Source organism: Hypanus sabinus, chromosome 14, assembly GCF_030144855.1.
Source record: "Hypanus sabinus isolate sHypSab1 chromosome 14, sHypSab1.hap1, whole genome shotgun sequence".
NCBI classification, from domain to species: Eukaryota; Metazoa; Chordata; class Chondrichthyes; order Myliobatiformes; family Dasyatidae; genus Hypanus; species Hypanus sabinus.
The window spans coordinates 107,781,950-107,806,324 of NC_082719.1; the positions used below are offsets into that span (position 1 = coordinate 107,781,950).

The window sequence follows — 24,375 nt, forward strand, 5'->3', positions numbered from 1 at the left end:
AATCTGTTCTTCACTTGCATGTTGTCACATGCTGTCCAAGGTCTGAAGGAGGGAGTGTACATCAGGTACTGATTGAATGGCTCTCCATATTCATTCAAGAAACCCTTTTTGCAGATGACTGTGCACTCCTGGCATGCAAAGACAGCGATCTACAGTTGATGCTGAACAAATTCTCAGACGCTGCTATGCTCTTTGGCCTGACTATCAGTCTGAACAAGACTGAAGTACTTCACCAGCCCGTGCCAAACACCAACCCCATAGAACCAAAAATCACTGTTGACCACACCCAGCTGACAAATGTGAACAGCTTCAAATACTTCGGAAGCATCATCTCAAGTGATGGGTCTTCAGACAAAGAAATTGACTCCAGGATCAGCAAGGCCAGCCAGGCTCTGGGGAGGCTGCATACCAGAGTGCTCAATCAATACAACGTCCGTGTCTCCACAAAGCTGAAAGTCTACAGAGCTGTGGTCATCCCTTCTTTCCTATATGGATGTGAGACCTGGACTCTGTACTAACAACACATCAAACTAGAGAAATTTCACATGTGCACTCTCCTCTCCATCCTTGGTGTTTGTTGGCAAGACTGTGTCTCCAACCTGAAGGTCTTGGATCATGCAGAGTCCACCAGCATTGAGTCCCTGATCATCAGAGCCCAGATGCGGTGGGTGGGACATGTCATCGGAATGGACGACCACCGTATGCCTCGCCAGCTGCTCTATGGTGAACTGGAAACTGGAAAGAGACCTCGAGGTTGTCCACACAAGCGCTACAAAGACGCTGTGAAGGAAACACTACACTACTGTGACATCCAGCCAAGGGAACTAGAAGCTGCGGCTGCTGACAGAACCCGCTGGCGAGCGCTGTGCTATGAAGCCTACACCAGTTTTGAAGAAAAAACTGATGGAAAACCGTGAACAGCGTCACAGAACAGCAGCCACAATTATTACAACGGACTCCCAGTGCCCCCATTGTGCTAGACTCTGCGCTCCCAGACTGGGACTGCAGAGCCACCTCCGTGTTCACAGATGAACTGCAAACAGCATGTCTTCTTCCAATCCAAAGGACTACCACTAGACGCACACACAGTGCATTATGGTTAATTGGGACTCATTTGGACCAGTACATTTTGGCCCAATTAAGTGGCTGCCCCAATTAGCCAAAGTTTCATGGAAATAGTTACAAAGATATAAAAAGACAAACTGAGTAACAAATTATGTATTTAACTGAAATACTGAACAAACTAAAACACTTGTAAAACTGCTACAGTATTATAAAACTGTATATTAGTTCCTCATGGTTATAGACAAAGAAATTCATCCAGTGTACAGTGTCTCAAGATTTTCTCTTGTTTGTGAGTGTACAGTGTGGTGTTCTTTTGATTGACTGTAAATGAACAAAATCAGTGCAGACACTTACTGCAGAAAATGCTTTCATACACTGCTGTCAATGACTGCATTTTCCAAATCTTCCTTTTCATTGTAACATTCAAGATGATTGTCGATACCTTCAGATTGTTCATAGTACCCAACTTGCTGAAGTAATGAAATTGCTTAATTTTCACTCCTGCCCATTTCTGGCATCTCCAAGTCTGAATGCTTGAAACCACAATGAGCAAGACAGTTCCAAATTGACTTACTGCTTTTTTCTCACCAACAATGTGTATTGGGCAGTAGAGGGAGAGACAGTGTCAAAAATCGCTGCTTTTTCAACACAAAGATATGCAAATGATGTTATTTGAATACTGTTTGCTTCAAGTATGGTGTAGCATCTAACGGTCACACTAGCAAACACAACTAACCTAGTTAGAAACTGTTTGGCAACAGTCTCCTGCCCCAATTAAGTGACATAGTGACCTAAATAAATGAATGCATCCCGTCTGTTTTCCTGGTTCATTTTTGTTCTTTCAGAGTTGTCCCAAATAAGCAGCTGCCCTGATAAACCGATGGCCCAATTAACCAGTATCCACTGTATGTATCCATTAGATATAGGAACAGTATTAGGCCATTTGGCCCATTGGGTCTGCTCCTCCATTTCTTCATGGCTGATCCATTTCACTCTCAGCCCCAATTTCCTGCCTTCTCCCCATATCCCTTCATGTTCTGACTAATCAAGAATCCATCAATCTCTGCCTTCAATATACCCAATGACTTGGCCTCCAAAGCCACCTGTGGTAAGGAATTTCACAGATTCACCACTCTCTAGCTGAAGAAATTCCTCCTCATCTCCATTTTAAATGGATGTCCCTCTATTCTGAAGCTATGTCCTCTAGTCTTAGACTACCCATCATGGGAAACATCCTCTCCACATCCACTCTATCAAGGACATTCACCATTTGATAAGTTTCAATGAGATCCCTATCATTCTTTTATTCTGAATTCCAGGGAGTACAAGCCCAAAACCGTCAAAGCCTACTCATATGATGAGTCTTTCAATCCCAGAATCTTCTTAGTGAGCCTCTTTTGAACCCTCTCCAATGTCGGAATATCCTTTCCAGAATAATGGGCCCAAAACCACTCGCGATACTCCAAGTAAGGCCTCACCAGTGCCTTATAAAGCCTCAATATTACATCCTTACTTTTATATTCTAGTCCTCTTGAAATTAATGCTATTATTGCATTTGCCTTCCTCACCACCAACTGAACCTTCAAATTAACCTTTAGCGAATCCTGCACGAGGACTCCCAAGTCCCTTTGCACCACAGATGTTTGTATTTTCTCGCCATTTAGAAACAAGTCTGTGCTTTTTATTTCTCCTACCAAAGTGCATGACCATATACTTCCCAAGAATGAGAAAATCTACAGATACAGGAAATCCAAGAGAAAACACACAAAATGCTGGAGGAACTCAGTAGGTCAGGCATCATCTGTGGAAATGAATAAACTTTCTGACACTGTATTCCATCTGCCACTTCTTTGCCATTCTCCTCATCTGCCTTAAATCTTTCGGTAACCTTACTGCTTCCTTGAAACTAGCTGTCCCTCCTCCTATCTTTGTATCATCTGCAAATTTGGCCACAAAGACACCAATTTCACTATCCAAATCATTGACTTATAACTTAAAAAGAATGGTCCCAACACAGACCCCTTTGGAATACCACTAATCACGGGCAGCCTACCTGTAGAGGCTCCCTTTATTCCCACTCCTTCTGCAGATTGCCCATTTTGGTATCTTTTCTGTAATACCATGAGCTCTTAACTTGTTAAGCAGCCTCGTGTGGGGTTAACATATGAAGTGCATTTGGCAGCTTTGGGCCTAAACTCACTGGAATTTGGAAGAATTTGGAGAGATCTCATTAAAACCTACTGAATGTTGAAAGGACATGCAGGGTGGATGTGGAGAGGATGTTTCCCATGGCGGAGGTATCCAGAACTAGAGGGTATAGCCTCAAAATTGAAGGACGTCCCTTTAGAACAGAGGTGAAGATCAATTTTTTTTTGCCAGCAAGTAGTAAATTTATGGAATACTCGCCACAGATTGTGGTGGAGGCAAAGTCCACTGTTATATTTATGGTGGAAGTTGATTGTTTCCTGATTGGTCAGAGCATCAAAGGATGTGATGAGAAGGCAGGTGTAGGGGGTTGAGTGGGATCCGGGATCAGCCATGATGGAATAGCGCAGCAGACTCGATGGGCAAATGGCCTAATTCTGCTCCTATGTCATGGTCTTATGGTGTGTAGCACCTTGTCAAAGGCCTTCTGAAAATCCAAGTACACAAAATTCACCGATTTTCCTTTGTCTATACTGGTTGTTACTTCTTCAAAGAATTCCAACAGATATGTCAGGGTAGGTTTTTCCTTGAGGAAACCACGCTGACTTCGGCCTATTTTATCATGTGCCTCCATGTACCTCAAAACCACATCTTTAAAATCAACTCCATCATCTTCACAGTCGCTGAGGTCAGACTAACTGGCCGATAATTTCCTTTCTTCTGCTTCTGTCCTTTCATGAAGAGTGGGGTGACATTTGCAATTTTCTGGAACTATGTTAGAATCTCGTATTCTTGAATGATCATTACTAATGCCTCCACAATCTTGTCAGCCACCTCTATCAGAACTCTGGGTATACACCATCTGGTCTAAGTGACTTATCTGCCTTCAGGCCATTGTGTTTCTCAAGCACCTTCTTGCTAGTAATGGCAACTTCAGTCACTTCTACCCCCTGACATTCTCAAGCTTCTAAGTTACTGCTAGTGTCTTCCACGGTGACACCTGATACACAATACGTATTCAGTTCATCTGCCATTTTCTTGTCCACCATTCCAACCTCTCCAGCATCATTTTCCAGCAATCTGCTATCTACTCTCACCTCTCTTTTACACTTCATGCATCTGAAGAAACATTTAGTATTCTCTGATTGTCTCATCCTGCCTTTAGAATACTTCTTAACCATATAATAATTACAGCACGGAAACAGGCCATCTCGGCCCTTCTAGTCCATGCCAAACGCTTACTCTCACCTAGTCCCACTGACCCGCACTCAGCCAATAACCCTCCATTCCTTTCCTGTCCATATACCTATCCAATTTTGATTTAAGTGACAATACCGAACCTGCCTCTACCACTTCTACTGGAAGCTCATCCCACACAGCTACCACTCTCTGAGTAAAGAAATTCCCCCTCATGTTACCCTTAAACATTTGCCCCCTAAGTCTAAACTCATGTCGTCTTGTTTGAATCTCCCCTACTCTCAAAAGAAAAAGCCTATCCACGTCAACTCTATCTATCCCCCTCATAATTTTAAATACCTCTATCAAATCCCCCCTCAACCTTCTACACTCCAAAGAATAAAGACCCAACTTGTTCAACCTTTCTCTGTCACTTAGATGCTGAAACCCAGGTAATATTCTAGTAAATCTTCTCTGTACTCTATTTTGTTGACATCTTTCCTATAATTCGGTGACCGGAACTGTACACAATACTCCAAATTCGGCCTTACCAATGCCTTGTACAATTTTAACATTATATCCCAACTCCTATACTCAATGCTCTGATTTATAAAGGCCAACATACCAAAAGCTTTCTTCACCACCCTATCCACATGAGATTCCACCTTCAGGGAACTATGCACCATTATTCCTAGATCACTCTGTCCTACTGCATTCTTCAATGCCCTACCATTTACCATGTATGGCCTAATTGGATTATTCCTACCAAAATGTAGCACCTCACACTTATCAGCATTAAACTCCATCTGCCATCGTTTAGCCCACTCTTCTAACTGGCCTAAATCTCTCTGCAAACTTTGAAAACCTACTTCATTATCCACAACGCCACCTACCTTAGTATCATCTGCATTCTTACTAATCCAATTTACCACCCCATCATCCAGATCATTAATGTATATGACAAACAACATTGGAACAACATTCTTCTTTGGGAAGTATCTATCCTGTGCCTTCCGAATTACTCCCAGAAACTGCAAACGTTGTTGCTCTGCTACAATCCCTGCCAGTGTTCCTTTCCAATTAATTGAATTGAAATGAATTGAATTGACTTTATTTCTTACATCCTTCACATACATGAGGAGTAAAAATCTTAACATTACGTCTACATCCAAATGTGCAATGTGCAATCATAGTAATTTATAGTAAATAGACCAGTCAATGTAACATAGAAAACACTCAAATCAGCGTGAGTTAATCAGTCTGATGGCCTGGTGGAAGAAGTTGTCCCAGAGCCTGTTGGTTCTGGCTTTTATGCTGCGGTACCATTTTCCGAATGCTAGCAGCTAGAACGGTTTGTGGTTGGGGTGACTCGTATCTCCAATGATCCTTTGGGCCCTTTTTACATACCTGTCTCTGTAAGTGTCCTGAATAGTGGGAGGTTCACAAATACAGATGTGCTGGGCTGTCTGCACCACTCTCTGCAGAGTTCTGCGATTAAGGGAGGTACAGTTCCCATACCAGACAGAGATGCAGCCAGTCAGGATGCTCTCAATTGTGCCCCTGTAGAAAGTTCTTAGGATTTGGGAGCCCATACCAAACTTCCTCAACCATCTGAGGTGAAAGAAGTGCTGTTGTGCATTTTTCACCACACAGTCGGTGTGTACAGACCACGTGAGGTCCTCGGTGATGGGGATGCCGAGGAACTTAAAGCTGTTTACCCGCTCAACCCCATTGATGTCAATAGGGGTTAACCTGTCTCCATTCCTCCTGTAATCCACAACCAGCTCCTTTGTTTTTGCGACATTGAGGGAGAGGTTGTTTTCTTGACACCACTGTGTCAGAAAGTTGACTTCTTCTCTGGAGGCTGCCTTGTTATTGGTTGAGATTAGGCCAATCAATGTAGTGTCGTCGGCAAATTTAATTAGCGTATTAGAGCTGTGGGTGGCGACAGTCATTGGTATACAGAGAGTAAAAGAGGGGACTTAATACACAGCCATGAGGTGTTCCTGTATTGAGAGTCAGAGGGTTGGAGGTGAGGGAGCCCACTCTTACCACCTTCCAGCCATTTGAAAGGAATTCCAGGATCCAGCTGCACAAGGCAGGGTCAAGGTCGAGGTCTGTGAGCTTCCTGTCGAGCCTGGATGGAATTATGGTGTTGAATGTTGAACTATAGTCCAAGAACAGCATTCTCACATTGGTATCCTTCTCTAGATATGTAAGGACAGTATGTAGAGCTGTGGCTATTGCATCATCTGTTGACCGATGGTGTCAGTAGGTGAATTGTAGGGGGTCCAGCTTGGGTGGTAGCAAGCTGCAGATGTCGTCCTTGACCAGCCTCTCAAAGCATTTGCTTATTATTGAGGTGAGTGCAACAGGGCGCCAGTCATTCTGGCAAGTTACCTTGGTCTTTTTAGATACAGGGTCTATGGTCGATGTTTTGAAGCAGGACGGCACTCTGCACTGGGAGAGGGAGAGGTGAAAAATGTCTGTAAACACACCTGCCAGTTGTGCACATCCTGAGTACTCGCCCTGGGATGCCGTCCGGTCCCACAGCCTTGCGACTGTCCACTTGTTTTGAAACATCTGCGTACCTCAGCCTCAGAGGTGACCAGGTTGCAGGTTTTCCTCGGAGGCTCAGAGTTAGCGACATCAAACCGAGTGTAAAACCGATTGAGCTCATCTGGGAGAGAGGTGGCAAAGTTGGTGGCACCACAATGTTTGGCTTGAAGTCTGTGATGGTATGCAGCCCTCGCCACAAGTCACATGTGCTATTCGTTGTGAATCTTGACTCAATCTTGTCCCTGTATTGTTGTTTTGCAGCCTTGATAACTTTGCGCAGATCGTAGCTGCTTTTCTTGAGCTCCTGCTGATTGCCGACAGTGTAAACTCTATGTCGCGCGGTAAGTGCTGCTCACACGGAACTATTGATCCAGGGTTTCTGGTTCGGGGAGACCCTGACCGACTTCTGAGGGACAACATCGTTGATGCACTTCCGGATGAGGCACGTGACTCCATCTGTGAGTTCAGAGACATCCTCATCCTGGAAGACTTTCCAGTCGACGTCATCGAAGCAGTCCTGCTGCAGGGAGGCCGATTGGTCGGACCAACAGTGAACGGTTTTAACTATGGCCGCCTCTTGTTTCAGCTTCTGCCTGTACATTGGCAAAAGCAGGATTGAAGAGTGATCTGATTTTCCAAAAGTTGGGTGGAGGAGAGCTTCGTAAGCGTTGCGGAAGGGAGTGTAGCAGTGGTCAAGTGTGTTATCTCCACGAGTGCTCACCTGGATGTGCTGACAAAACTTTCATCAGTGACACTCGATTAACGTCACTGGCGACGATGAAGGCAGCCTCTGAGTGTGCAGTCTCCAGCGTGTTGATGATCTCGTTCATTTCCTTGAGAGACCGATCAGTATTAGCCTGCTGTGGAATGTACACCACTGTGATGATAACAGCCGTGAGCTCCCTAGGCAGCCAGTAGGGTCTGCACAGCAGGTCTGGGGCACAAAAGGATTTGAGGGCATGCACATTCCAGGGATCGCACCAAGCATTGTTGACCATGAATGTTACTCCACTATTTAAGAAGGGTGGGAGGCAGCTGAAAGGAAACTATAGACCTGTTAGCCTGATGTCCATGGTTGGGAAGTTGTTGGAATCGATTGTTAAGGATGAGATTACTGAGTACCTGGAGGCACATGACAAGATAGGCCAAAGCTGGCATGGTTTCCTGAAAGGAAAATCCTGCCTGACAAACCTCCTGCAATTCTTTGAGGAAATTACAAGCAGGGTAGACAAAGGAGATGCAGTAGACATGGTGTACTTGGATTTTCAGAAGACCTTTGATAGGTGCTGCACATGAAGCTGCTTAGCAAGATAAGAGCCCATGGAATTACAGGGAAGTTACTAGCATGGGTGGAGCACTGGCTGATCAGCAGAAAACAGAGAGTGGGAATAAAGGGATCCTATTCTGGCTGGCTGCCAGTTACCAGTGGAATTCCACAGGAGTCAGTGTTGGGACCGTTGCTTTTTATGATGTAAGTCAATGATTTGGAATACGGTATTAATGGATTTGTTGCTAAATTTGTCAATGATACTGTTACGAACCCCATAACTGGGTTGCTTACCAGCAAAGATAGAGAGGTCCATTGAAGTCTGATGGTACTATTTTAACAGTATTTATTGATAAAAATACACAAAATAATATCAATGCAAACATACAGATAATATACGTCATCAATACTAAATCTAAATGCGCGGGTATAATAATAATCAATAAGAAATGGCTCTATCGTTGTCTAGGGGATAATGTATTGTCCGATGGAAATATAAAAGTCACTGTTAGTTCGTTCAAGCTGCAGCGTTTTGGTTTGAGAGAGAGACGGGTTTAAAACTTGCCCAGTCCTTTTATGATGTCAATCCTTCGAGAGTCGGTGGGAGTTGGTTTCCCCGTTGTTAGCTAAAAGCCATTTTTCCGTGGTAAAGGGCACTGGTTCTGGGGCAAATGGAACCGAATGCACGTGGCCTCCCCACCGGCTTCTGCTATTACAGGATCGCTAGCGTTTCTTCTGGTGCATCTGAGGGGCTGTTCCCACAGACCCTCTTTTATCCTGACTCACAGGGTCTCAGATGTCAATCAGGTTGGGGGTGATGCAATCCCTCCCTCAACCAGCCCACTTTGCCTGAGGGCTTCCACGTAGCACAGTATCGTAATACACAAGTCCGTCTCCAAGAGACAATGGCCGTTTCCCGTAGCTTTATATCACCGGGGGGGGGGGGTCAAGACATTCCGCACGTCTCTCTCTCATTTCCTGGGTCTCCTGACCCAAATCAATAGTGATCTTGCGATTCTCACAAAGGAGGGACCTACCCCACACCTTTCGGCCCCTTCCGCACCCTTCTTGGGCTGTATTCCCTGGAGTTCAGGGGAATGAGAGGGGATCTCATAGAAACATTTCAAATGTTAAAAGGCCTGTACAGATTAGATATGACAAAGTTATTTCCCATGGTAGGGGAGTCTAGGACAAGAGGACAAAATGACCAAAGGTGTACTTGAAAGTCGGAGGCAGACAAAAACAAAAGTTTGAGAGGAAAAAGGAGGTACGTAGCAGGAATAGGCAAGTAGGAACAAGTGAGGTGCTCGTGGAGTACAAGAAATATGAGAGAACACTTGAGAAAGAAATCAGAAATCATCCTTAGTGACAGGAGAGGCACCCGAGTATTGGTGGATAGCCATTGCTGTTCCACTGTTTAAGAAAGGCTCTAAACATAAATACATAAACCAGGAAATTATAGGCCAGGAGCCTGACATCAGCTGTGGAAGAGTTATTGGAAGGTATTCAAAGGGACTCGATATGAGTATTTGGATAGACATAAGACTGATTAAGGATGGTCAGCATGGCTTCCTGTGTGATAGGTCATGTCTAACCAATCTTATAGTATTTTGAGAATGTTTCTAGGAAAGTGGCCGAGGTCAAGGCAGTGAAATTTGTCTACGCGGATTTAATAAGGCCCTGCAGGGGTGGCTGATCAGGAAGGTCCGTTCACTTAGTGCAGATGTGGTTATCTGGGAGGCTGAAGATCTCCCAGAATTTCCACATCTCACGCACAGAACAAAGCACAGCCCCTGGAACTACTCCTACTGCCCTAACAGGTAAGGAAAGAAGAGGAAACTTAAACCTTGCCCAATCGGATCTCGCCAAAGCCTTCCCACTGCAGACTGGCTAACTCACACAATGGCCGCTCCGCTTGCCCCTGTCTTTTCTTTTTATTTGCCTCTTCTAATGAATCCTGTTCACTGATTGGGTGCAATTCAGTTCTAAAAATTGCCATGAAGCACTGCCTTTTTAATGTTTAGTCATGGACCTAAATTAAATTGATGTCTCTTCTGAAGTAAATTGTGTTAAATTATCGTCGCAAACAGTGAGCGATGGCAAGGAGAATTTGGGGCATGACTCGATGCAGATGGAGTTCTAATGCTCATACAGATGGCCTGGGAGCAAGGTTGGATTGCTCTAGATGTCGAGCTGATTTAAAGAGCTTGAGAGTGCCTTCGGGCTGGGTGGCAAAATCTGGGTATGGAGTGACTCGCCGGGTGGCAACATCTGGGCCCAGAGTGAGTTGCTGAGCTGCGTGGTTTAGGCCTGGAGCCCTTCATGTAATCAGTGCCTGGGTCCTAGTGCAAGGTACAATATGTTGTTTAGACAATTTAAACACTGCCCAGATTGAGGGCGAAAGCCAATTTTGCTCACTCTCCCCAATCTTCACTCCTCTCTTCAGGGCACAGAGCCTTTTGCTGTTCTGTCGTTGGGTCAATTTAAATGCTGGCCTAGATGCACTGAAAAGACATGGTGTCATTCAGGATAAGAGCTGATTTTGCTTGCTCTCTGTGATGGTCATTTCCATGTTGCTGAGGCTATGAAGACTGCCCCGGCTGCTGTGCTCCATGCTCGCGAATATGATATTCTGATAAGCGAGGTTTTGGGCCTAGTCTAGGCTGCTCTTGGGTTCAGATCTGATGATGCCATTTTGTTTCTGAATGCTGTTGTTCACTTCAACTGTTTGTATTGTTACGAATCCCGTAACTGGATAACTTACCAGCAAAGATAGAGAGGTCTGTTGAAGTCTGGTGTCACTATTTTCAAACGTTTTTATTTATAAAGGGACACAAAAGCAGGGTTAATACATACATTCAGATAGTGCACATCGTCAACATTCAATCTAAAGCGCGGGTATAGTGATAATCATCATTAAGAAGTGAGCTCTGCTGGTGTCTAGGGGTTAATAGATTGTCCGTTGGAAATATAAAAGTCACTCTGAAAGTCTGCAGGCCTCAGCCCTTTGAAAATCGATGGGTTTTGCGTGGGGCGACCGAGAGAGAGAGGTTGGGGGAGAAGAGAAAGAACTTGCCGAGTCTTGATGAATCTTCCGTGAAATTGGGGGAGCGTTGGTTTCCTCTCCCCGATGTTAGTTAAAAGTGGTTTTCTGTGATTCCAGCCACAAATTCCAATCCCGGAATCTAACGCACGTGTCTTCCTTCAGAATGGCATCCTGCTGCTGCGGGAACACTCTCGTGTCTTCTTGGTGCGTCTGAAGGGCTGTTCCCCTGAGACTCTCCTTTATACTTCCTCACGGAGTCGCGGGTGTCAATCAGGTTGGGATGATGCAATCTCTCTCTCAACCAGCCCACCTTGCCCGAGGGCTTTTCACGTGGTCTCCATGAGACAATAGTTGCTGGCATCTTATTCTGTATCCCTGGTGGGACGTGCAATTTTTCACATTTCTCTCTCTCTCTCACTTCCTGGGTCTACTGACCCCCCCCCCCCCAATGGGTGCTCTTGCGATTCTCACAAAGGAGGGGGCTGGGATCATAACAGTATGATTAGTATTTTTTCCCTTTCTTTTGTGCATCAAGTGTAGGTCTTTTTATTTTTTTCTTTAAATTGGGTTATTTCAGGTTTCTTGCTTTGTGGCCAGTGTGAGCAAGCAAATCTCAAGGTTGTATAATCTATACATTCTTTAATAATAAATGTGCTTGAATCTTGAATAATTGGAACCAGTGTTAAGTGGTCAAGAACTAAATGCACAAACCACCTCAATGGTCAGGCTCGAACCCAGTCACTAGAGCTGGGAGCCACCACCCAACAACAAAGCCGAGCAGTGAGGAAGCAATGTTCCACAGCCACTGGGCAGCTTCCATTCAATGTTCCGAATCTTTAGGCATTGAGAGGCGTCCATCACACGTCATCACTTCCCTTGGTTGACACACAGTACTGCCACAATCCGCCAACACCACTGGGAGGATGAAAGATCTTGTGAATTATGTAATCTGATACTATTGCATTATTTGGGAACAGGACCACTGATCTGCTGACCAAGCTAACATGACCAAGCAGCACACATACAAACTGTTAGAGGAACTCAGCAGGCCAGGCAGCATTATGGCAAAGAGTAGTCAAAGTTTCAGGCCCACACAATTCATCAGGTCTTTTTTCCATAGATACTGCCAGGCCTGCTGAGTTCCTCCAGCATTTTAACCATAAAACCATGGAACACTACAGCACAGTACAGGACCTTCAGCCCTCCATGTTGTGCCAACCCATATAATCCTTAAAACAGAAGTACTAAACCCACACTACCCCATAACCCTCCATTTTTCTTTCATCATGTGCCTGTCCAAGAGGCTCTTAAATACCCCTAATGTTTTAGCCTCCACCACCATCCCTGGCAAGTCATTCCAGGCACTCACAACCCTCTGTGTAAAAAGAAAAACTTACCCCTGATGTCTCCCCTAAACTTCCCTTCCTTAATTTTGTACGTATGCCCTCTGGTGTTTGCTATTGGTGCCCTGGGAAACTGGTACTGACTATCCACCCTATCTATGCCTCTCATAATCTTGTAGACCTCTATCAAGTCCCCTCTCATTCTATGCTCCAAAGAAAAAAGTTCCAGCTCTGCTAATCTTGCTTCATATGACTTGTTCTCCAAACCAGGCAACATCCTGGTAAATCTACTCTGCATCCTCTCCATAGCTTCCACATCCTTCCTATAATGAGGTGACCAGAATTGAACACAATATTCTAAGTGCGGTCTCACCAGAGATTTGTAGAGTTGCAACATGACCTCTCCACTCTTGAACTCAATCCCCCTGTTAATGAAGCCTAGCATCCCAATAGGCCGCCTTAACTACCCTATCAACCTGTGCAGTGACCTTGAGGGATGTATGGATTTGAGCCCCAAGGTCCCTTTGTTCATCCACACTCTTAAGTAACTGACCATTAATCCTGTACTCAGTCTTCTGGTTTGTCCTTCTAAAATGCATCACCTCACACTTGTCCGGATTGAACTCCATCTGCCATTTTTCTGCCCAACTCTGCAGCCTGTCTATATCCTCTTTTAACCTTCGACCACCTACAGCTCCATCCACAACTCCTCCAATCTTTATGTCATCTGCAAACTTATTCACCCATTCTTCTGCCTCTACATCCAGGTCATTTATAAAAATCACTAATAACAGGGGTCCCAGGACAGATCCCTGCAGCACTCCACTAGTCACTGACCTTCAGGCAGAATACTTCCCTTCCACTACTACCCTCTGCTTTCTTCCTTTAAGCAAATTTTTTATCCAAACAGCCAAGGTTCTACTGATCCCATGCCTCATGACTTTCCAGATGAGTCTCTCATGAGGGACCTTGTCAAATGCTTTGCTAAAGTCCATGTAGACCACATCCACTGCCCTACCCTCATCAATTTCTTTTGTTACCTCTTCAAAGAACTCAATCAGGCTCGTGAGGCATGATCTTCCCTTCACAAAGCCATGTTGACTATCCATGAGTAGACTGTACTTCTCCAAATGCTCGTAGATCCTATCCTTAAGAATCCTTTCCAGTAGTTTGCATACCACTGACGTAAGACTCACTGGTCTATAGTTCCCAGGTTTCTCCCTATTACCTTTTTTAAACAAGGGAACTACATTTGCCATTCTCCAGTCCTCCAGCATTTCCCCTGCAGCCAAAGAGGATTCAAAGATCACAGCTAATGCTCCTGCAATCTCTCCTCTCCATTCCCACAACAACCTGGGGTGTATCATATCTGGCCCTAGGGATTTATCAATCTTAATGTTTTTAAGAATATCCAGCACTTCTTCCTTAATCTCCACATTGTCCAATACACAGGCCCGCTCTATTTCAACCTCATCCTGATCAAGATCCTTTTCACTTGTTAATACTCAAGCAAAGTATTCAATTAGGACCTCCCCAACCTGTTCTACATCCAGGCACATGTTGCCCTCTTTATCTTTTAGCGGTCCCACCTTTGTTCGCGTCATCCTCCTATTATTCACATACGCATAGAATGCCTTGGGGTTCTCCTTAATCCTACATGCCAAGACCTTCTCATGCCCCCTTTGAGCTCTCCTAAGTCCTTTCTTTAGCTCTTTCCTGGCTACCCTATATTTCTCATAAGTGCCTCCTACTTCCTGCTTCTCATAGCTAACAAATGCTTCCTTTTTCCTCTTGATGAGTTGCCTCATGTTTCGTCAGCCATGGTTCCCTTTTCCTACCATTTTTCCCTTGCCTCAGTGGGACAAACCTATCCTGAACTTAGCTCAAGTGGTCCCTAAACTTCTCCCACATTACTTCTGTGCTTTCCCCTTTTGAACATCTGTTTCCAATTTACTCTCGCTAGTTCCTGCCTCATCCCTTCAAAGTTAGCCTTTCCCCAGTTAAGCACTTTACCATTTTGAAAGAATTTTATCCCTTTCCATAGCTATGCTGAAGCTAAGGGAGTTGTGGTCACTCTCACCAATATGCTCCCCCACCAAGAGGTCTGTCACCTGACCAGGTTCATTACCCAGAACTAGATCCAGTATGGCCTCTCCTCTCATCGGCCAGTCCACATACTGTGTCAGGAATCCTTCTTGAACACACCTGACAAATTCAGCCCCATCTATCCCCCTTGCACTCAGGAGGTGCCAGTCAATATGACAGAAGTTGAAATCACCCATAACTACCATCCTGTATTTCCTGCACCATTCTAAAATCTGCCTGCTTATCTGCTCCTCGGTGTCCTGAGGGCTATTTGGGGGTTTATAGACTACTCCCAGCACAGTGATTGATCCCTTCCTACTTCTGACTTCCACCCGCACCGATTCAGTGGACACTCCCTCTGCAGCGTCCTCCCTTTCTATAGCCGTGATGCTATCCCCGACCAGCAATGCCACTCCCCACCTTTTCTACCCCCCGTCCTGTTCCTTTTAAAACACCTGAACCCCAGTACCTGCATCATCCAATCCTGCCCTTCTTTCAACCAAGTTTCAGTAACGGCCACAACTTCGTAGTTCCACGTACTAATCCATGCTCTAAGTTCATCCTCCTTATTCCTAATACTCCTAGCATTGAAATAGACACATTTCAACCCCTTTAACTGGCTACAATTATATTCTGTCCCCTGCCTGTCCTTCCTCATCAACTCAGAACTCTTAGCATCATGCCCTTGTCCTTCTACCTTAATCCCTGCACTCACATTCTGATTCCCACCCCCCTGCCAAACTAGTTTAAACCCTCCCCAACAGCTCTATCAAACCTGCCCGCTAGGATATTGGTCCCCCTGGGATTTAAGTGCAACTTGTCCTTTTTGTACAGGTCAGACCCGCCCCAAAAGAGGTCCCAATGATCCAGAAATCTGAATCCCTGCCCCCTGCTCCAATCCCTCAGCCATGCATTTATCCTCCACCTCATTCTATTCCTACTCTCACTGTCGTGTGACACAGGCAGTAATCCCGAGATTACTACCTTTGAGGTCCTGCTTTTCAACTTCCTTCCTAACTCCCTGTAGTCTTCTTTCAGGACCTCTTCCCTTTTCCTACCTATGTCATTGGTACCAATATGTACCATGACCTCTGGCTGTTCTCCCTCCCACCACAAGATATCTTGGACATGATCAGAAACGTCCTGGACCCTGGCACCTGGGAGACAAACTACCATCCGAGTTTCTTTCCTGTGTTCACAGAATCCCCTGTCTGACCCCTTGACTATAGAGTCCCCTATCACTACTGCCTTTCTCTTCCTTTCCCTACCCTTCTGAGCCACAGGGCCAGACTCTGTGCCAGAGGCATGGCCACTGTTGCTTCCCCCAGGTAGGCTGTCCCCCCCAACAGTACTCAAACAGGAGTACTTATTGTCAAGGGGTACAGCCACAGGGGTACTCTGTAGTACCTGACTCTTCCCCGTCCCTCTCCTGACTGTGACCCATTTCTCTGTCCCCCGTGGCCCCGGAGTGACCACCTGCCTGTAACTCCTCTCTATCACCTCCTCACTCTCCCTGACCAGGCGAAGGTCATCAAGCTGCAGCTCCAGTTCCCTAACATGGTCCTTTAGGAGTTGCATCTGTGTGCACCGAGTGCAGATATGTCCGTCCAGGACACCAGGAGACTCCAGGACCTCCCACATCTGACACCGACCACAGAAAACTGGCCTCACACACACATATTATCTCCTTTTGCAATCAACAATTGCCTCACCTTGTCCCGTTACCACCGAAGCCAGTGGAGCCAAAGCCCTTTCACTCTGCTGCCCCTCACTCCACTGCCCGCTGGATATGGCTGCCTTCTTTTTAAACTGTTTGCGCTCAACAGGCTGATGTCACGCGCCTGCGCAGTCTGGCCTCTCTCTTCACCCGAGAACTCAAAATGTCTTCCCGCTGGAAATCCTTGGGTGCTCTCCCGTTGCCTTCTTGTTCTGAATTTTGTATGTGTTGCTTGGATTTCCAGCATCTGTAGATTTTCTCTTGTTTGTGAAAGGCATGATCAAGGTCACCAACCTACAGGAAAGATATCAATGAGATTAAAAGAGCACAAAGAAAATTTACAAGGATGTTGCTGGGAATTGAGGACCAGAGTTATAGGGAAAGGTTGAATAGGTTAGGACTTTATACCCTGGAACACAGAAGACTGAGGGGAGATTTGATAGAGGTATACAGAATTATGAGGGGTATAGGTAGAGTAAATGCAAACAGTCTTTCCACTGAGATCGAGTGAGACTAGAGCCAGAGGTCACAGGCTAAGGGTGAAAGGTGAAATGTTTAGAGGAAACCTGAGGGGGCGGTGAAATTGTGGAACAAGCTGACAGAAAAAGTGGTGTATGAGGGTTTGATTTCAATATTTCAGAGAAGATAGGATAAGTAAATGTTTGGGAGTGGTATAGAGAGTCATGTCCAGGTTGGAAGAGGCAGAATAATAGTTCCGGATAGACTGGATGGGCCAAAAAGCCTCTTTCTGTTCTATAACTCTGTGTGAGTGAAACCTGGGTAGAGTTATTGTGATATCTTGGGTCTGGATTATCACAACAGTGTGTCAACCATATAACTTCTCACAGCTCTTATTCTCACCTTGCCTTCATCTTTCAGGTTTGAGAGGGGTCAGGAGGACACCTTCAACATGGTGATTGCCGACATTGGGCCGCTCAGAAAAATAAGGATTCGCACTGATGCTAAAGGATGCCGTTCTGACTGGTTCCTGGATAAGGTGATTGTGACACCACAACATCAGCCCAGAGCTGAACAGGAGGCGGTGGTCAGGGATGTACAATAAGGGAGGAAGAAGACAGCTGCAATCTATTTCCTTGGGTCTATAGAATAGGAAAGGGATGCATAATGTTATGTTTTTCCATTTCTCTTCAACAAACGCAGAAATTTCTCTGTGTGTGATAAAGTTTACCTCGAAGGAAGTGCCTTCCCTAAGCAGTAAGTTTGATCAACATCTCCACCCACAAACCCATAAGATCTTAAGACATAGGAGCAGAATTTAACAAGACTGATCCCAATGATCCTGTTTGACCAGATTGTGATCCCAATGATCCCGTTCAACCAGACTCTTCTCCCAAGATTCCCCTTTGACCAGAATGTGCTACAAACGTTCCTCTTTCAACAGACTGTGATCCCAACGATCCTCTTTAAGACTATGAGAGGCATTGATCATGTGGATAGTCAGAGGCTTTTTCCCAGGGCTGAAATAGCTACCACAAGAGGGCACAATTTTAAGGTGCTTGTAAGTAGGTACAGAGGAGATGTCAGGGGTAAGTATTTTATGCAGAGAGTGGTGTGTGCATGGAATGGGCTGCCGGCTACAGTGGTGGAGGTGAAAATGATGGGGTCTTTTAAGAGACTCCTGGATGGGTACATGGAGCTTAGAAAAATAGAGGGCTGTGGGTAAGTCTAGGTAGTTCTAAGGTAAGGACATGTTCGGCACAGTTTCATGGGCCAAAGGGCCTGTATTGTGCTGCGGGTTTTCTATGTTTCTAAGACCATAAGACATGAGAGCAAAATTATGCCATTTGGCCTATTGAGTCTGCTGTACCACTCAATCATGGCTGATCCTATTTTATTTCCATCTTCAGCCCCACTCCCCGGCCTTCTCCCCATAACCTTTGATGCCATATCCAATCATGAACCAATCAATCTCTCCCTTGAACATACCCAACAACCTACTACCGAAGTGCATGACCCTGCATTTTCCAACATTGTATTTCATTTGCCACTTTCTTGCCCATTCTCCTAATCTGTCCAAGCCTTTCTGCATCCCTCCAGTTTCTACATTACCTGCCCCTCCACCTATCTTCGTATTATCTGCAAATTTGGTAACAAAATTATCTATTCCATCATCTAAATCCACTATGATATACAGCAAAAAAGCAGTCACAACACCAACCCCTGTGGAACACCACTAGTCACTGAAATCCAATCAGAAAAGGATCCTTTTATTCCCACTTGCTGCCTCCTACCAATCAGTCAATACTTTAATCATGCTAGTAACTTTCCTGTAATACCATTGGCTCTTAACTTGTCAAAGGCCTTCTGAAAGTCCAAATATATAATGTCCACTGAAGCCTCCTTATCGATCCTACTTGTAATCTCCTCAAAGAATTCCAACAGGTTCATCAGGCAGGATTTTCCCTGAAGGAAACCATGCTGACTTTGTCCTATATTGTCCTGTGTCACCAAGTACTCCATCACCTCATCCTTAACAATTGATTCCAACATCTTCCCAACCACTGAGGTCAGGTCTGTAATTTCCTTTCTGTTGCCTTCCTCCTTTCTTAAAGAATGGAGTGACATTTGCAATTTTCTAGTCCTCTGGCACCATGCCAGTGTCCAATGATTTTTGAAAGATCATTTCTAATGCCACCACAATCTCTAATGCTACCTCTTTCAGAACCCTAGGGTGCAGTTCATCTGATCTGGGTGACTTATGTACCTTTGGGTCTTTCAGCTTTTTGAGCACCTTCTCTCTTGTAATAGTAACTGCATCCACTTCTCTTCCTTCACACACTACAACATCAGGCATACTGCTAGTGTTTTCCACAGTGAAGACTGATGCAAAATACTTACTTAGTTCATCAGCCTTCTCCTTGTCCCCCGGTATTATTTCTCCTGCCTCATTTTCTAGCGGTCCTATATCCACCCTCATTTCTCTTTTATTTTTCACATACTTGAAAAAACTTTTACTATCCACTTTGATAATATTTGCTCGCTTGCTTTCATATTTAATCTTTTCCCTTCTAATGATTTTTAGTTGCTCTCTGTAGTTTTTAAAAACCTCCCAATCCTCTATCTTCCCACTAATTTTTGCTTTGTTGTATGCCCTTTCTTTTGCTTTTACAATGGCTTTGACTTCCCTTGTCAGCTATGATTGTACTATTCTACCATTTTTGAGAGTTCCTTCATTTTTGGAATACACATGTCCTGCATTTTTCTCATTTTCCCAGAAATGCACACCATTGCTGTTGTGCTGTCATCCCTGCCAGCAGCTCCTTCCAATTTACTTTTGCCAATTCCTCTCTCATACCACTGTAATTTCCCTTACCTCACTGAAATACTGCTACATCAGACTTTACTTTCTCCCTATCAAATTTCAAGTTGAACTTAGTCATATTGTGATTACTGTCTCCTAAGAGTTCCTTTACCTAAGGCTCCCTAATCACCTCTGGTTCATTACATAACACCCAGTTATACATAACAGTATAGCAGATCCCCTAGTAGGCTCAATGACAAACTGCTTTAAAAAGCCATCTCTTGGGCATTTAATAAACTCACTCTCTTGAGATCCATTACCAACCTGATTTTCCCAATTGACCTGCTTGCCACGTTGGGAGGCATGTATATAACTGCCATCAATGTCCTTTTACCCTTGCAGTTTCTTAACTCAACCCACAAAGATTCAACATCTTCCAATCCTATGTCACATCTTTCTACTGATTTACCAGTAGAGCCACACCACCCCCTCTGCCTACCTTCCTGTCCCTCCACCAATGCTTGACTGTGGACATTCAACTCCCAACTACAACCATCCTTCAGCCACACTTCAGTAATGACTACAACATTATACCTCGGCAATCTCTAATATTGCAACAAGATCATCCACCTTACTTCTAATGCTTTGTGCATTTAGGTACAACACCTTGAGTACCGTATTTGCTGCCCTTTCTGATTCTGCATCCATAATGATTTGATACTCAGCCTGTTGCTGCAACTAAGTCCCATCACCTGCCCGTCCTTCCCGACAGTCTGACTGCACACTACATTTTCACCATCCATCCTATCCGAGTCCCTTCACTCCAGTTCCTACCTCCCCGCCAAGTTAGTATAAACCCTCCCCCAACAGCTCCAACAAACCTGCCCAAGAGAATATTGGTTCCCCTCGGGTTCAGGTGCAACCTGTTACTTTTGTACAGGTCTTACATCACCCAGAAGAAATCCCAATAATCCAAAAACCTGAAGCCCTGCCTCCTGCACCAGCTTCTCAGTCACACATTTATCTGCCAGATCCCCCTGTTTCTACCCCCACTGGCACTTGGCACAGGCAGCAATCCTGCTGGCAATCCAGGAGGCCCTGCTTCTCAGCTTTCTATCTAGCTCTCTAAATTCTCTTTTCAGGATATCATTGCTTTTCCTTCCTGTGTCATTGGTACCAATACGTACCAAGACATCTGGCTGCTCCCCCTCCCTCTCCAAAATGTTGTGGACATGATCTGAAACATCCCTGATCCAGGCACCTGCGAGGCAACATAACATCCGGGTGTCCCGTTCACATCCACAGAATCTCCTGCTGGTCCCCGCACTATTGAGTCCCCTGTCACTACCGCTCCCTTCTTCTCTCTCTTTTCCTTCTGCACCACAGAACCATGGTCAGTGCCTGTAACCCGGTCTCCGTGGCATTCTCCTGGGAGGTCATCCCCCACAAATTATCCAAAGTGGTATATTTGTTTTTGAGGGGAATGGCTACAGGGGTGTTCTGCTCTAACTGCCTATTTCCATTTCTCCTGATAGTCACCCAGCTACTCGCCTCCTGCAACTTCAGGGTGACTACTCCCCTGTAACTCTGATCACCACCCCGCCACAGCCCCATCCCCACCCCCACCCACCACTACTTTATCATTTCCTCTCAGTCACTTTATGTACAGATACACCTGTGCCTAGCAACAGTTTATGGACATACAATCAGTGTTTTTATATTTAAGGCATTTATTATTAGTGTACTGTTCTTTATCCTACTGTGTATGCTTTTGTGCTGCATCAGATCCAGAGTAACAATTATTTTAATTTTCCTTTACACTGGAAATAACATTAAACAATCTTGAATCTTGAGTCACAGAAATCACAAAGTTTATTCCCTGGAATGGTGTTGAGCTGTGATTTGCAAATGAAACTGATTGAGGTCTGTTGGGCTATGGAACTGATGAGAGTAAAAATCATTGTGTAGAAGAGCAATTGGCTTTCCATTCCTGACCATCGCCCAGTTTCCATTGAAAGTACATGTCACGTAAGAATGATGAAACATTCTGAATCAGAATCAGCTTCACATCACTGACATATGTTGTTTTGCGGCACCAGTATGTTGCAATAGAGGGTTGTGGGTAATCCTTGGTCATTTCTAAGGTAAGGACATGTTTGGCACAGCTTTGTGGGCCAAAAGGCCTGTATTGTGCTGTAGGTTTTCTGTGTTTCTATTTATAAAAATCATGAAGAGTAGGACTCACAGAACAGATCCCTGAGGCACAGCACTGTTCACCAACCTCCATGCAGAATATGACCCGTCTACAATCACTCTTTGCCTTCCATGGGCAAGCCAGTTCTGGATCCACAAAGCAATGTCCCCTTGGATCCCATGGCTCCTTACTTTCTCAATAAGCCTTGCATGGGGTACCTTATCAAATACCTTGCTGAAATCTATATACACTACATCTACTGCTCTACCTTCATCAATGTGTTTACTCACATCCTCAAAAAATTCAATCAGGCTCGCAAGGTACGATCTGCCTTTGGCAAAGCCATGCTGACTATTTCTGATCATATTATGCCTCTCCAAATCTTCATAAATCCTGCCTCTCAGAACCTTGTCCATCAACTTAACAACTACTGAAGTAAGACTCACTGGTCTATAATTTCCTAGACTATCTCTACTCCCTTTCTTGAATAATGGAACAACATCCACTCAGCAATCTCCTCCTTCGCCACCAACAGTAGCCTGGGGTACATCTCATCTGGTACTGGTGACTTATCCAACTTGATGCTTTCCAAAAGCTCCAGCACATCCTCTTTCCCACATGCTCAAGCTTTTCAGTCTACTGTAAGTCATCCCTACAATCACCAAGATCCTTTTCCATAGTGAATACTGAAGCAAAGTATTCATTAAGTACCTCTGTTATCTCTTCCGGTTCCATACACACTTTTCCACAATCACACTTGATTGATCCTATTCTCTCGTGTCTTATCCTCTTGCTCTTCACATACATACTTGTAGAATGCCTAGGGGTTTTCCTTAATCAGGGCCTTCTCATGGCCCCCTCTGGCTCTCCTAATTTCCTTCTTAAGCTCCTTAAGTCCCCTATCATTGCTGCCATCCTCTTCCTTTCAAGGGGTTTAGAATATATAAGCAAGGAGATAATGCTGAGCTTTTTAAAGACGCTGGTCAGGCCACACTTAAAGCGTTGTCAACTGTTTTGAACCCCATATCCCAGAAAGGATGTATTGTCATTAGAGAGAGTCCTGAGGAGGTTCACAAAGATTATTTGGGAATGAAGGGGTTAATATATGAGGAGTGTTTGGTAGCTTTGGACCTGTACTCACTGGAATTTAGAAGGATGATTGGAGATCCCATTGAAACATACCGAATGCTGAAAGGACTGGATAAGGTGGATGTGGAGAGGATGTTCCCTATGGAGGGGGTGTTCAGAGCTAGAGGGCACGGCCTTTAAATTGTTTTAGCCAGAGAGTAGTAAATCTGTGGAATGTTCTGCCACAAACTTCAGTGGAGGCCAAGTCTGTGGGTATATTTAAGGTGGAAGTTGATATTTTCCTTATCAGTCAAAGTATCCAAGGACATGGTGAGAAGGCAGGTGTATGGGGTTGAGTGGGATCCAGGATCAGCCATGATGGAATGAGGGAGCAGACTCAATGGGCTGAATGGCCTAATTCTCCTATGTCTTGAGGTTTTGTGGTTTTACTATTGATGGTGAGGACAAGGATGTGATGAGGACCTGCAAGTACTTGGGGGTGCACCCGGATGACAGACTTGAGTGGAGCACCAGCACAGAGGCTGTGTACAAAAAGGGCCAGAGTCACCTCTACTTCCTGAGGAGACTGATGTCCTTTGGAGTATGCAGGCTTCTCCTTCACATGTTCTACCAGTCTGTTGCTGCCAGTACAGTCTTCTAAGCAGTAGTGTGCTGGGGCAATGGCATCAACACGGGTGATGCCAGCAGACTCAATAAACTGATTAGAAAGGCTGCTTCTGTTAAAGGAGTCAAACTGAACACACTGGAGACTGTGGTAGAACAAAGGACCCTACGGAAAATCCTGGCAATTCTGGACAATGTTTCCCACCCTACACATACCACCTTGGCTGAACAGAGGAGTACTTATAGATGAAGCCAACTGCACTTCTCCAAAGGGTGCTATATGAGGTCATTCTTACCCTCAGCCATTAGTCTCTATAATGAGTCAACCTACTGCCAGGGAAGTGATGATACATTTTTTTCTTTTAGATCTTCATGCTGAATCAGAACACAAATGAGATGACCACTTTTACATATAACGACTGGCTATCAAAGACACGTGGCACCAAACGGTTGACTACCTGTGAGCTTGCTGCTGTAGTGGATGAGGAGGCGATGGTGGAGAAAACAACCTACGTCATTAGTGTGAAAACCAGTGATATCTCAGGTTGGTGAGAGCAGGCCAGATATCTCAGCAACATGTCTGGTTGATAGCTCATTGATATCTCAGGTTGTATCAGTAGGTTGGATGAGTTTTAGCCCCCTACTACCCATAACAACGTGTAATGCAATGATGGAGGAAAAGTCATCATTAGTGTTAACCAGTGTGTTACAAGGAAAAGAAACTGTAGGAAGTCAGAGGTTAATGCTCAAGTTCAAGTTTAATGGACATTCCACCACACATAGAAACCCTACAGCATAATACAGGGCCTTCGGCCCACAAAGTT

General features: G+C 44.8%; 1 protein-coding gene across 1 annotated transcript in view; it reads left to right on the forward strand.

Moving 5' to 3' along the window:
- Positions 1-24,375, forward strand: part of loxhd1b (lipoxygenase homology PLAT domains 1b) — a 388,496-nt gene that overhangs the window by 319,361 nt on the left and 44,760 nt on the right. The window contains exons 41-42 of the mRNA XM_059989781.1: positions 17,283-17,400; positions 23,918-24,095. Of these exons, the coding sequence (XP_059845764.1) occupies positions 17,283-17,400; positions 23,918-24,095 (296 nt within the window). The remainder of the gene's footprint in view (positions 1-17,282; positions 17,401-23,917; positions 24,096-24,375) is intronic.